We start from the raw sequence: 12,704 nt of genomic DNA on the forward strand, positions 1-12,704 counted from the left end.
GCTTCAATTCGCACTTCAGACCCCGAAGTCGCCGAGCAAGCCGCCATCGCCCTCGCCCTGCTAGACGGTCGCGGGTATGAGATCTATAGCGATTTCAAGGCAGTTAGGGCTTTTCAGAAGGGTTGCATCGCCGAGCAAGCCGCTCGTCTATTTAGCGTCTCCAATCCGGATGCTCTCACGCATCATTCGATTCACTGGTTTCCCGCTCACGTAGGGTCGGTCGAGGCTGCTCCCCCGAACCTCACTGAGTCTGCTCACGAGGCTGCGCGCGACCTCACCGACCGCGCTTCCTCTGTAAGGAGAGCCGACACCCCTCCCACCTACGGCCACAGGGATGCTCCCGCCACTCACAACAAAATTCTTCTACATGTCTAGAAGGGTCTTTCCGCCCCCTCACCTCAAATTGAATAGGGCGCAAGCTGTTTCGCTTAGACTTTTACAGACCGGCACATACCCGTGTGTGGCCGTTCTGCATGAAGTTTATCCTGACGTATATCGCGACGACGCCTGCCCGTCCTGCGGGCAGACCTCCACTCTAGCACACATGCTCTGGGAGTGTGGGTCGAGATACCCCAAGTTCAGCAAGGATGAGTGGGACTCGCTTCTGCGTAGCCCCGCTCTAGACGAGCAAATCTAGACTGGCTGTCCGGCGTGCCCACGACCGGGCCGGTCGGCTAGACCTGCCGGTCCCAACGTGGAAGAAGCCGGGTGCGCGACGAGTTCGCGTCCTCGCCGGACCTCTAATAAATGTTATTTCACTGACTCACACTCACGTGATAGGCAAGTGGTATAGTGTTCCTTGCGCCTCACGTGGTCGCCCACCCGCTTTGCATGATGTGCTGTGTACGTGCATGCGTCTGTTCAATGACGTGGAACGTTTACAGCCCTCTGCCGTTCCTTCATAAACATAACGCGTTACCGTTACAGTTCCACCGACCCTTAATGGAACGGTGGCGTTCCTCCGTTTCTCCCAAAAGGAACTAGTTCCAGGAACGCCGTTCCGTACAACACTGCTTGGTAGGTACCAACATTGACATAGTATGACAGAGTGTATGACGAACATAAGTGATACGTCATGACATAAACGTCATGACATGCGTGTCATGTAGGTCATGACAATGAGCCAGCGAAAAGATTAACACTCAAAAACCACTGAAATGGGTTCGGACATGGGTGCTAAGTGAAGGAAACACTAAAGAATGATGGTAGAAGTCATAGTCATGGCCATGACTGAGCAAAAATGACAATGACTCAGCTAAAAAAGATTAAGAGTAATAAACTACTGAAATGGGTTCGGACCTGGGTACTAAGTGAAGGAAACACTAAAGGATGGTGGTAGAAGTCATAGTCATGAGCATGCATGACTCAGCAAAAACGTCAATGACTCAGCGAAAAAAGATTAACACTCAAAAGCCACTGAAATGGGTTCGGACGTGGGTAGTAAGTGAAGAAAACGCCAAAGGATGATGGTAGAAGTCATAATCATGGGCATGACTCAGCAAAATGACAATGACTCAGTGAAAGAAAGATTATTACTCAAAAACCAATGGAATGGGTTCGGATGTGGTACTAAGTGAAGGAAAAGGCAAAAGGTCGATGGTCGAAGTCATAGTCATGAGCATGTCTATGGCTTTCACCTTAAGGTCTCTTCGAGGTAGCTAAAAGGACTCCTGAGGAATCATGACATGAGTGCCATGACATGCGTGTCATGTAGGTCATGAAAGAGCCGCCTACGTCTTGGTGCTCTCATGGTCGTTTCGTTAACTTGGTAGGCTCCTCGCACACTGCTTCGCATAACATCGATTCCCACAGAGCGTGGGATCTGCCGGCTTTTTTTAAATATATTTTTTTACTATTCTCAAGGTAGTTCTGGGTGTTATTTCAGTGTGTAGTTACATATTAATATCAATTTTATTTTTCTTGGTACCGCTAGTTTGAGACTTTCATTTCAATTTTGACGGTGTTGTTTTGACTGTTATGTCGTAATCCCTTTTGGTGTGCATTAACTGCAATAAATTCTTTCTTTTGAACGAACGATCTGTTTGTGCATAGAAGAGTATATGTGTACAACACTTCCTGTTCAAGAAACGTTACCGTGTTCGCGCGCCTACATCTCCTCATTATCATGCCAATAAAGACACGCGCTCAGTTGCCTAATGAAGAGATTGCAAAATGAGCCGGTGAAAAGAATAATAACAGCTGATTTCAGCGATTTCGCCCGCCAGAACCCACTGCCCACGGCATTTACTATACCCGATTCTACCCTTATCCCGGTTTATGACTCCAATTTCGTGCAAAACTTTCTACAAATTTGTGCGAATTTCCCGAACTCTACGCTACGACAAGGCTGGAAGCATCATGTTGGTGATGACATACAACAGCACGACAACGACAACGCTGACGGCATGACCACATTTGTTCAGTCACTGTAAAATACTGCATGAGTTCCGTGCCTCATACTAACGGTACATTCGACTGGTTCCTACCACGCTCCAACTTGGTTTGCAGTGATGCGGATCCCTTTTGAGATTCGAGTCAAAGAACGGCTGCCCATGAAAGTTGTTCAGCTGCTCCCAGAGCAATCGGAGGCATTCCACGTGATCGAGATTCTGTCGGATGTCTGTTCCATTTCCAACTCGAAGGTGACAGCATTTCCAAGCGCTCTGAGATCGACCGCGGCATTATGAATGAGCCACACGAATGTGTTCCGAGCACTCGATTTCCACCAGCCGAATGCAAACAGCCCCACGAGAGCACTCTAGAGCCCTCGAAAGTAACTAGTCAAATGTGCTTTAACTAAACGATCACGGCACAACATCGAACAAGGCAACGTAATAGGACGTACGGGCGGATGAATCAGACTTGGTTTTGAGCTATTAATTGCTGTCACAGCAAAAACAAAAAAAAAAGAAAGTCCCTTCTAAGGTGGTTTGAATTGCGATTGCGATTTCTTAGCCATAATCGTTTCTAATCATGTTTGGAGTTTGTTTTTATGGCATAAAGCTCAAGTCAATTAAGACCTATTGAAGCTGCAGTTCTTATTTTCTTGGCAGAGAGTTGTACTGTCCTGGCATGATTCATGAGTTCAGTTTTTATTTTTATTATTATCAGTCTTGATTACTGCAGCATGCTATAATGCTCATATATATATTTGCTTTGTTACGCTACATCGGCGATGTGAAATGTACCAAACCGATAAACCGTTATCTGTTCTACCATCATGCAGCAGTAAACATCCAATACATGGAATGCGAATATAAGCGCACTTGTATCCGCGCTGAGACTTTTATCGCTGGCTCAGTGTTCAATTACAGCCGTCCCATACAGCAATACAGCACAAAAACACTGGCATTAAGCGGCTAGACGTGCAGGCAACAGCTCTCTAATAGGCCCACGATCTTGGTGCAGTAGACGCTTCTCCACAACAAGGAACCGTTTCGACCCAGAGATAAGAGACCGGTTATGGCTTGTTTCGGCTCTCCGTGACTTGTTTGCGCGGCCGCCAATCGATAGCTTTTTGGACTTTGTGAGCAGGTTTTTAGCAAACCATTGCAGATATGGCGCTTGATTTCCCGCTCCGAACGACCGCCTTGAGTCAACAAAAACAAGTCTTCAGTAATGGTTTTTGTGACAGCGTTCGATGACGTTCCTAAAAACGTGCTGAAGCTGCGCGCACTAATTGAACGATACACGTTATCAAATGTAGCGAGCTCGAGGGCTGACCAATAGTAGGCGTTGTCTCATTCTCGTTTCTTGTGTCGGTACCGCCATCACAAGCTTTCTAACGTACTCAACTTTTTTTTTCTTCTTTTTTACCTTTCTAGCTGCAGAACAATTTCTGTCAGCTGACTTATCACCTACTAGTACATACGTAATCTACCCGACTAATGTAGTTCACTAAATAAAATAAAATAGAAAAAGAAGGGATAGCTACAGTCTAGAAAAGGATGGCCGCAAAAGTGTGATTTCTGCCCGTACAGATTCATAAAAACTAAAGTTATCACCAAAATATCAAGAAAAAAGAAAAACGAATGTTTCAACACCAAATTTACAACTCCGTAACTCAGAAACAAAATGTGGTAGAGAAATTATCGCATACGCACCTTTAAGAACTTTTCAACCAGACAAGTTTGCCGATGTATACGCGGCTGTGTTCTACGCCTGCATTTTCTCAACGCAAACTCAAGTATACCAAGCTAAGGCTCGTATGTGGTATAGTATAAAGCGCCGGTAATTGGTAATTGGTACCAGTCACTTAGAGAATGAACTGCGGGTAAAGAAAGCCACAATACAGTAGCGCCCAGAATACAAATGCAAACATACATCATACAGCGCGGCATGCAGTCACTATTTATGTGAGCATTCAATGACGAAATAACATTTCAACTATGAAGGACACAAAATGCAATATGAAACATAGGGGAATGAAATATGTTATACAAAATCGCATACGATAAAAAAAACTCAGTCAGATACTACAAAACAGTATTATTGCGTACATTTAATAAAATGCAGCCTAAAGGAAGCGGGAGGCAAAGTATATAGTATAAATATCATGGGAGGCATTATACACTTATTTAACGTTCTAGGATCATATGTAGTGTAGGCTGTGTTCACCATTTGCTCTTACACGCGGAATTAAACACCAACGCTTCCGATGAAAGGCATGCTAGCTTTCCTTGAGCAAGCTGACAATTTGCTCCCACCTACTGGAGCAACTGGACTACTACTCACGGTAGACGTTGAGCAGCAGCGTGTCCTCCCACACCTCTCCGAGCAGCCGAGTGTTGAGCGCACGGCAGGTGAGCGTCGCCTTGTCAGCGCGAGCCGTCAGCACGAGCAGCAGCGACGTGGTCGTCGAGTTGGCCTTCTCCTCGGTCAGGAACGGCTCCAAGCGCTGCTCGTCCAGCCACCAGGACACCTGCGTGCGTCGAACAACCGCCAAATTGCGCGTGAACACCGTACCCGGGAACGTACCTGTATATAGCAGACCGGATACTGTGAGAAAAACGCAGGGTGCGGGAACGAAGCGCGTTACCCAACTGACGCAGAGAACAGAGGTTGTGAGTGCAATGAACGTACACACTATTCGCACGCATCTCTCTTTTGGGCGTCTATTGACTACCTCAAAGCTACACCCAATGTATTACAAGCAACTACGGCTCAGACAATGAGTTGCTGGGACAATAAAGTTGATCTCTATGTCTCTCAATGTCAAGCTCAGGATAGAAAACTTGATGTCACATGCTTGCACGAGGTATTACGTCTTCCCTGTGGAACACCCAAAGTTATGAAAACAACGGACTGCACTTTCACATCCCACCTGAACTCTGGCTACGTGGCACTACACTGGTTTGTCGTCGGCTATAGCATATGGAGTGTATTTTTTCAAAGTTTTCTACCTTTGCCTTTAGAATGGCCGACAGCGCTACGCGTGACGAGTGATCGCAAGGCGATCCTTCAACACGTTCCGTGTGACTGTCCTCTCCACAGTATACAAAGACGACCTGTAATGAACCATTTTGTAATGACGACGTCATATGCTAGCATCGCAGCATACTGCGACGAAGGACAACAGACCTGTGCAAGTGGCTTTAGCCTTAATTGGCGTTCGCTGTGTTGTACGCGATCCTGTGATGTAATATAGTGTGTTGTGATTGTGACGGGCTGGGATGGTGTGTCGGGCTCTTCGTAGCTCTCTCTCTCTCTACTTTCTTCTTATCTTTCTACCTGATCCTTACTCGTTTTCTCAACATTGGGTAACAAACTGGATTTTTCATTCTTGATAAACTTCCTACCTCTCTCCTTTCTTCCGTTTCTCCCTCTCTTGCGCTTAGGTGGCACTACGAAGCTCGCATATGAACGTGCAACGTGTCCGGCTGCCATTTCTTTCGTATGGTGTTGAACAGACGAACGTCTTGTGACGGCAGTGAATTAACGTGGATTAAGGAGGATTAAGGTAGATTAAGGTGGATTAAGGTCGACTAAGGTGGATTAAGGTGGATGAAGGAGGATTAAGGTAGATTAAGGAAGACTAGAAAGGATTAGGGTGGATTAAGGCAGATTAGGGTGGATTAAGGTGGATTGGGGTACATTAAGGTCGTTTAAGGTATATTAAGGAGGATTAGGGTTGATTAAGATGGATTAAGGTCGATTAAGGTGGATGAAGGATGATTAAGGTGGATTAGAGTGTCGTTGTCCTAATGCTTTATTTGCATAATTTAATTTAATTGCGTGTTAAACGCCCACAATATATAGTCGTACATATACATAATTTTCTTCATTTTAGAAGAACACATAACAGCTTCGCTGGTCGTCCTTCTTCACAGAGGGGAAGGGCACCAAGTTTTTTTGTTGGTTACAATATTTTCATCCTACTGTTCGCACGAGCTTTAAGTGGAAAAGTAACCCTCTAAAAGGCGCTATAAGATCGCACCAATACTACGTATCTGGTGCTAAAAAAGATGGAAGTCAATATTACATTACCATTCGCTTGGCAAAGTGAGGTACGCCAGGTTTTTCCAGGCAGCTAATTTACGCAACGAGATAAAAAAAAGGCGTTGCACAGCTGGCAGTAATTACGGCGCGACCACGACGAGGGCGGCCTAATTGCTTAATTTCGAATCACTGAAGGGAGCATGCCTCCCTGGCAGACTGTTGTCGAGTGCGCCGCGCACTCCAGGCGGAAGCGCACCGAAGGAAATGCACTGACTTTTTCGGGAACTTTTCGCGGCAATTTTCTCCGTGAGAACGTTCCGCAAGAAAGTGCGCATATGTGAGCGATATTTCAGGTATTTCAACTGCCATAATCCCTTGCGTCATGATGGCACTTCCTTTTGGTGATAGAAATCTAGCTTCTTTATTTTTTTTTTCTGTGCTGCATGGGATAACACGGATGTGGAAACTTCTAATACAGAGCAACGTTGTCACGGCCAGGTGCAGCTAGAATAATCCCTGTGCTACAACGAGACATCACCTTTTCAGTGTGGAAACACGCGAAGTTTTCAAAACAACCGACTGTCACCCGACTCTTCTCTCCGCCTTCGCATCCCACCAACTCCACCGATGGGAAACTACCCTGCGTTGTGAACCATGGCTAGGAGTGACCTTTGCAAAACAGTTTGCCTTCCGTATTGGAATGACGGAAAAGGCTTCTTGTGAATGACTGTTGTCGTGAGGAGACCATTCAACACGTTTTTGGTGACTGTCCTCCATACAGCGCACACCGGTGATTGCTTACGACTGCGCATGCTTGCGTTGATGACAGACCATTGCTATAATAAATCATTTGCCAACGAAGACCTCATAAGCCTTCGCAGCCGAGGGCTACAAAAGAACTGATAAAATTCTTAAGGGCAACAAGCTTGCACAAGTGTCCTTCGCAATGACAAGTGTCTACTGTTATCATGTGCTGTGAACCGCACTGATCACGTGCATGTACTCTGTCTGTTCCTCCCACCCTCTCTCTCTCTCCCTCTCCAATATTTTCTTTTATCTTACAACCTCCCCCTCCCAGTCTCTCAGTGTAGGGTATCAAGCCGAATATATGTCCCTTTCGGCCTTTCTACTTTCTTTTGTCTCTCGACCTGTACCAAACACGGACGAAAAACACGTAGCGTAGGGATGTTATGGCGCAGGGCAACGTAATGCGATAGTGAAGGATGGTAATACAATGTAAATGGAGAAAAGCTGTGAAGCTGACAAACGGGTCTGCAAATGTAACTTGCGGAATGCATGTGCAAGAAGAATTTCATTTTTTTTAGTAACAACATAAAACCAACAGACAATGAAGCAATGAAATCCAAGGAGAAACGATCCACGTTCCATTTTTGATTTAAATGTTGAAATAATAGGGAATACGGATAGGAAAGTTGAAGAAAGGACAATTCGACAGCTCCCACCGACGCCACGTCGTCTTGTCTTTAACTTAAATCCCCCTTTCCCTGCTTTTTTTTTTATTTCGACATTTTAACTATAATTTCAACACAGGCGATTGTCCCTATGCCTTACTTAGCTTCGTTGTATGTTTACTTCAGGTGTGTGGAACGTACGTAACGACACCATACCTCCGTATTTATGCCTGATATGCTACATGGTCTAAGAGAGCGTGTGCCTCTGCGCGAAGTCTCGTGGGGCTCGTAACGCTTGTATAATCGCGTCATCTCCACGGCTGTGAGCCGTTTCGTTTGACTAAAGCCATATCTGCGGTGCGTTTCCTTGCACGCGCGGCCATGGATGGTCTCGGAGCACATTCGATGTCGAGATGCCTTGCGGGAAATGCAGGACCCACTGCGTCTCGTGCCATCTTGCAAGTTCTTGCCTATTCAGCCTGCGCATTCCACTGATACACGCTAGGACTCTCCTACTCTACCCTGTACCCCATCCCCCCGCGTTTACTGTGTGCTCTCACATAATCAAAATGCAGCAGCGTTTGATACAAGCTGCTAGAAAGCTTCTTGAATCTCCATTTTACCGCCTTCGTCATCGTCGTCGTCGTTGTCACTTTGTGCTCACGTATTCCGCAATTTACGAAATCGTGAGAGCTTTTCACTTACTTCGTAACGCCTCTAAAGAAAAGTACAGCTGTCGCACGTCAGGTTCTCTGCATTGCATCCAGCGTAAACCACCTTTTGGGTGATTACAATGCTTAACTTTTATTCAAACGCATATCGCCTGGTGCCTTCGTCGCCAGGCATTACCGGTCTCTATTCTTCTCTCTTTTTCTTCTGTTATTTTCTGTCTTCCTTTTCTTCCCCCTATTTTTTACCCTACGCAGCAGAGATGTGTGAATTAAGGAACACAGGCTGAGACCGACCCATCTGCCGCGTTATTGAGATAGTAGTCCTAGTCAAAAATATCCGGCAAAATAAACATACATGCACACATTCATGTAAAATGAAACCAAGAAGGGCCGTATGATGGGCTAGTTGGTCGATCGTGTTATCTGGAAATCTTAGCGCAAACATTTGGACACAGACGCAGGGAACATTTGAAGGCAAACACTATCATTACCAATTCTTTATTTATTAATTTCTAAATAGAAATAAACCATTGGATGTAGCATTCGTCCTCGTCTGTTTCGTGTGACTGTGCCCAAGTTTATTACGATAAGTTTTCCAGCCAAAATGAAACTCAAAGGCAGAAATAACAGTCGGAACAGCAATATCTGATCGCTCTGAAATTGACGTTTCACAGTGCCTGATATAAACTTCCTCGTGCGATATCTGTTTGCAGAGAGGAACAAGCGGCACCTTTAAATCGAAACCCATAAGCATACTCCTATTTTTCTTTACGTCCTCGTTTCCTGCATGTTTAAGTTGTCCCATTCGCGTTCCGTTTCACTATCAACGGTTAGCAATGGTTAGCAAACAGGCTAGCAACGAAATGTAAGCAAAACTTCAGAAGATCCGTGACATGATAGATGCGATTTCTAAGCAACCGACGGCGTGATAGGCTTGGTTAAGGTTTGGCACAAACTCTACTTTGATCGTAGAGCTTGATCCAACCACTGACGCAATGATGTTTCATCTCAGCTTCACTTATTAAGGCATGTTTTGCAACTTGCCTCAGTGTGTTGTGATCGCAGGCGGTCTATACTACACCGAAATGAAACGCGAATGGCAAAGGCAATGCAAACGCGTATTCATTTTTCCAAGCTCGTTAGAGTTTGCCGAAACGACGTGCTGGTCTGAAAGGACCAAATTTGCGTGAGTGGAAATCATGTAAACACTAACCAATCTCGCTGTTCTATATCTTTTCCCGTTTTCTCCAAGCACTGAGGCGGTCAATCGACGGATCCAAGTGAAGACTCGCGGGCTCTTTACAAGATTACGGAACGTATACGTTACCAAAACGGTTGCGCCCAGATATTCTACACCTACTGATTCGCTCATTTCTCGCTTCAAAGTTGAAATTAGTTCACGCCTGAATGACATCTGCTTTGACGAACCTATTTATCGTGTCCCCTACAGAACGAGCACAGACTGTATGAGCGCGCCACTCTATTTTGTTGGGCGGGATCATGCGAAAGAAACGCGTTTGGGCATCAATTTTGTAAATAAGCGTTATTACCTATAGTTTCCCTCCGTACGCCTTCGGAAAGAGAAATAAAAAAAACGAGTTCTCGTTCAAACGTGCACGCAACAAAAAAAAGACTTACCTTTGGCGGGGGCCTCGACCCGACCACTTCGCAGCGAAACTCTGCAGAGACGTCGACTTCAAAGGTCCGATGCGTACCGAGTATCTTCACCGATACAGGCGGCACTGCGCAAGATAGAGAAGAAACGCGCTTGTCAACGACGGGCTCTCGGTTTTCACGGCTGTTGCGTTTTGTGTCATTCTGTGAAAAAAATCACTCAAAAACAGAACTCGCGAAGTTTCTCGTTGTTGCAATAAATGTTTGCCATTCGCAAGCCGCCTTCCACAACAATTCTTGAATATGACAATAGGTCTCAGCGCTTTCTTAGAAGCACCCGAGCGAACGAAATGCTTCGCGAATACGGGCTACGGCGGCTGGTGAAGGAATTGACGCGATGACGTATTCGTGTAGTGTAAAACAATGCGGGCTCATGCTCACACCATGGTTTAGTATCTAACGAATTGCAGCCAACTGAGCTAAGGTGTCTTTTAAAAATAGAGTTTTGTTGGCAATGAAGACGCGAAGCAGTCGTGATCTGAAAAAGGCGAAGTGTAGCTTTTTCTTTAAAAAAAAGCACGTAGGAATATAGTCCATAAGGTGTCTAGTCTCATTTCTAAGGATGAATGAAATGCGAAATATCACGTAGTCCCTCCTCGGCGTCACTTACTGCGCTTCAATAATTCCAACCAAGGAAGAACCAGTTACCTTCTAGCATCTCTACTATACCCGCAACGAAGGACAAGAAGCGATTAGCTTGCGGAGTAGTAAAAGCCTTCGCTGAGAACACAACTTTGGGAATTAAACGCAGAAGTCGGTTCTCGAAATTGAGTTTACTCGAAAGCCATTTTGGATTTCGCAAGCCCGCACGGAGCCACACCAACAAAGATGGCATGTTTACATTTCCGTCCTCGAACACCAATATTGCTACGAGTGATGAATACAAGAAATAAAACGGTGGTCGATTAAAGGAGGTCTGGAACCAAACTGTCTTCGTTAGGCTCTTCTTCCTTTATTCTTCCTTTCCCTTGTCTAAGGAGGGGAGAGAAAGGGACCTGTTAAGTGCCTTTCTCGAGACATTGGCTCCTGGCTGATGGCTTCCCTTGTCCGAGCACTGAGGGGGGGAGGAGGGTGGTATTCTTTAAGATTGCACCTAGTGGACTGTCCATTTCGGCCGCTGCTGATTGGCTGCAGCTGCACGAGTGAGAAAAAAACAAGCAAGTGCCTCAGCCAGTCTCCTTCTTGCTCGTGCAGCTGCAGCCAATCAGCGACCGCCGAAATGGACAGTCCACTAGATGGACTCTTACAGAATGCCCCCCTACTCATCACTCCAAGTGTCCATCTTCCTATGACATATTTGTCTCGCTTACAAGGCTACTACAATTTTACCACCGTATTAATGTTTTGTTCGCAAGTCTATATTGCTGTTTCACCATAATCGTAAAGGGCCCCTAAAGAGAAAAAATAAATTGAGCTGTATCAGTGAATTACAACTTCTATAGTACCAACAGAAAGCCATTCTTTTCGTGAGAACAGGCTGGGTAGGCCACCAGCCCGCCATGACGTCATGAATTTCGACTGAGTAGGCTTGGGTTAATTGTTTATCGTTAAAGATGGGCCACATTGCTATCTAAAGTAACCATGGACTGTACTCAGTAAGATTCAAATAACTCATATTGCGCTACGATGGCCCAAGTAAATATATATATATATATATATATATATATATATATATATACTTCAAAATCTCTAACGCCACACTAATCTGCCGACGCTTTCGTTAATGCGTGAAGTCTTTTTTATTTTTAATGAAAGTTTGGCCTTCATTTCTTTTTCTAACAATTCAGTTCCTGCGTTAAAATTAACGAATTTAGTGTTTTGAAGAACTACACCTGATCAATCTAAAGTAATTTAGCGTTTCTCTTTAGTCTACATTTAAGGTACAGCACTGCAAGGGACCAGTTACGGGTCGACGACTCGAGATACTGCGAACGAGTATATGACGCACATTTCATTAAAAACTCCTTCAAGTCTATCCCGTGCGTTCGTGCGTGCAGACAACCATGTTCATCCATGTGCTGGCGTCGGCATTCAAAACAACGCCACCTTGCCGCGATGACTCAGTGGCTTTGGCATCGCCGTGTTACTGAGCTCGAGGTCGCGGGTGAAATCCCGGCTTCAGCGGCCGCCTTTCGATGGGGGCGAAAAAAGGAAGAAAAAGACGAACAAAAAAAAAAAAACGCCCGAATTCTAGATTCAAGTGCTTGCGGTCGAAATTGCCCCCACTACGTCGTGCCTCATAATTACATCGTGGTTTCGGCACGTAAATCCCCAAGGATTAATTAGATTAATTTAGTAGGCAGCGTGCGCTGATGCATTGGAGGCAGTAGCACTCGCAAAGTTTTTTTTTGCATTTTATTTTTTTCGTAGAGGAGCGCGTGGCAATAAAGATACATTGCAAAGCAAAATAAGCGAAAGAGAAGCGCTCAGTCTAGGAAAGGCACGTGTCACCGAGTGCGGCTCCAAACAAAGTCTAAAGTGAAGGCCGACTGCAACTTCGTTTCCGGGT

General features: G+C 45.3%; 1 protein-coding gene across 1 annotated transcript in view; it reads right to left on the reverse strand.

The window, feature by feature from the left end:
- The window catches only part of LOC119442699 (hemicentin-2), a 295,183-nt gene that overhangs the window by 84,815 nt on the left and 197,664 nt on the right, over positions 1-12,704 (reverse strand). The window contains exons 5-6 of the mRNA XM_037707667.2: positions 10,160-10,263; positions 4,735-4,921 (exon numbers count right to left, since the gene is read on the reverse strand). Coding sequence (XP_037563595.1) covers positions 4,735-4,921; positions 10,160-10,263 — 291 coding nt within the window. The remainder of the gene's footprint in view (positions 1-4,734; positions 4,922-10,159; positions 10,264-12,704) is intronic.

Source organism: Dermacentor silvarum, chromosome 2, assembly GCF_013339745.2.
Source record: "Dermacentor silvarum isolate Dsil-2018 chromosome 2, BIME_Dsil_1.4, whole genome shotgun sequence".
NCBI classification, from domain to species: domain Eukaryota; kingdom Metazoa; phylum Arthropoda; class Arachnida; order Ixodida; family Ixodidae; genus Dermacentor; species Dermacentor silvarum.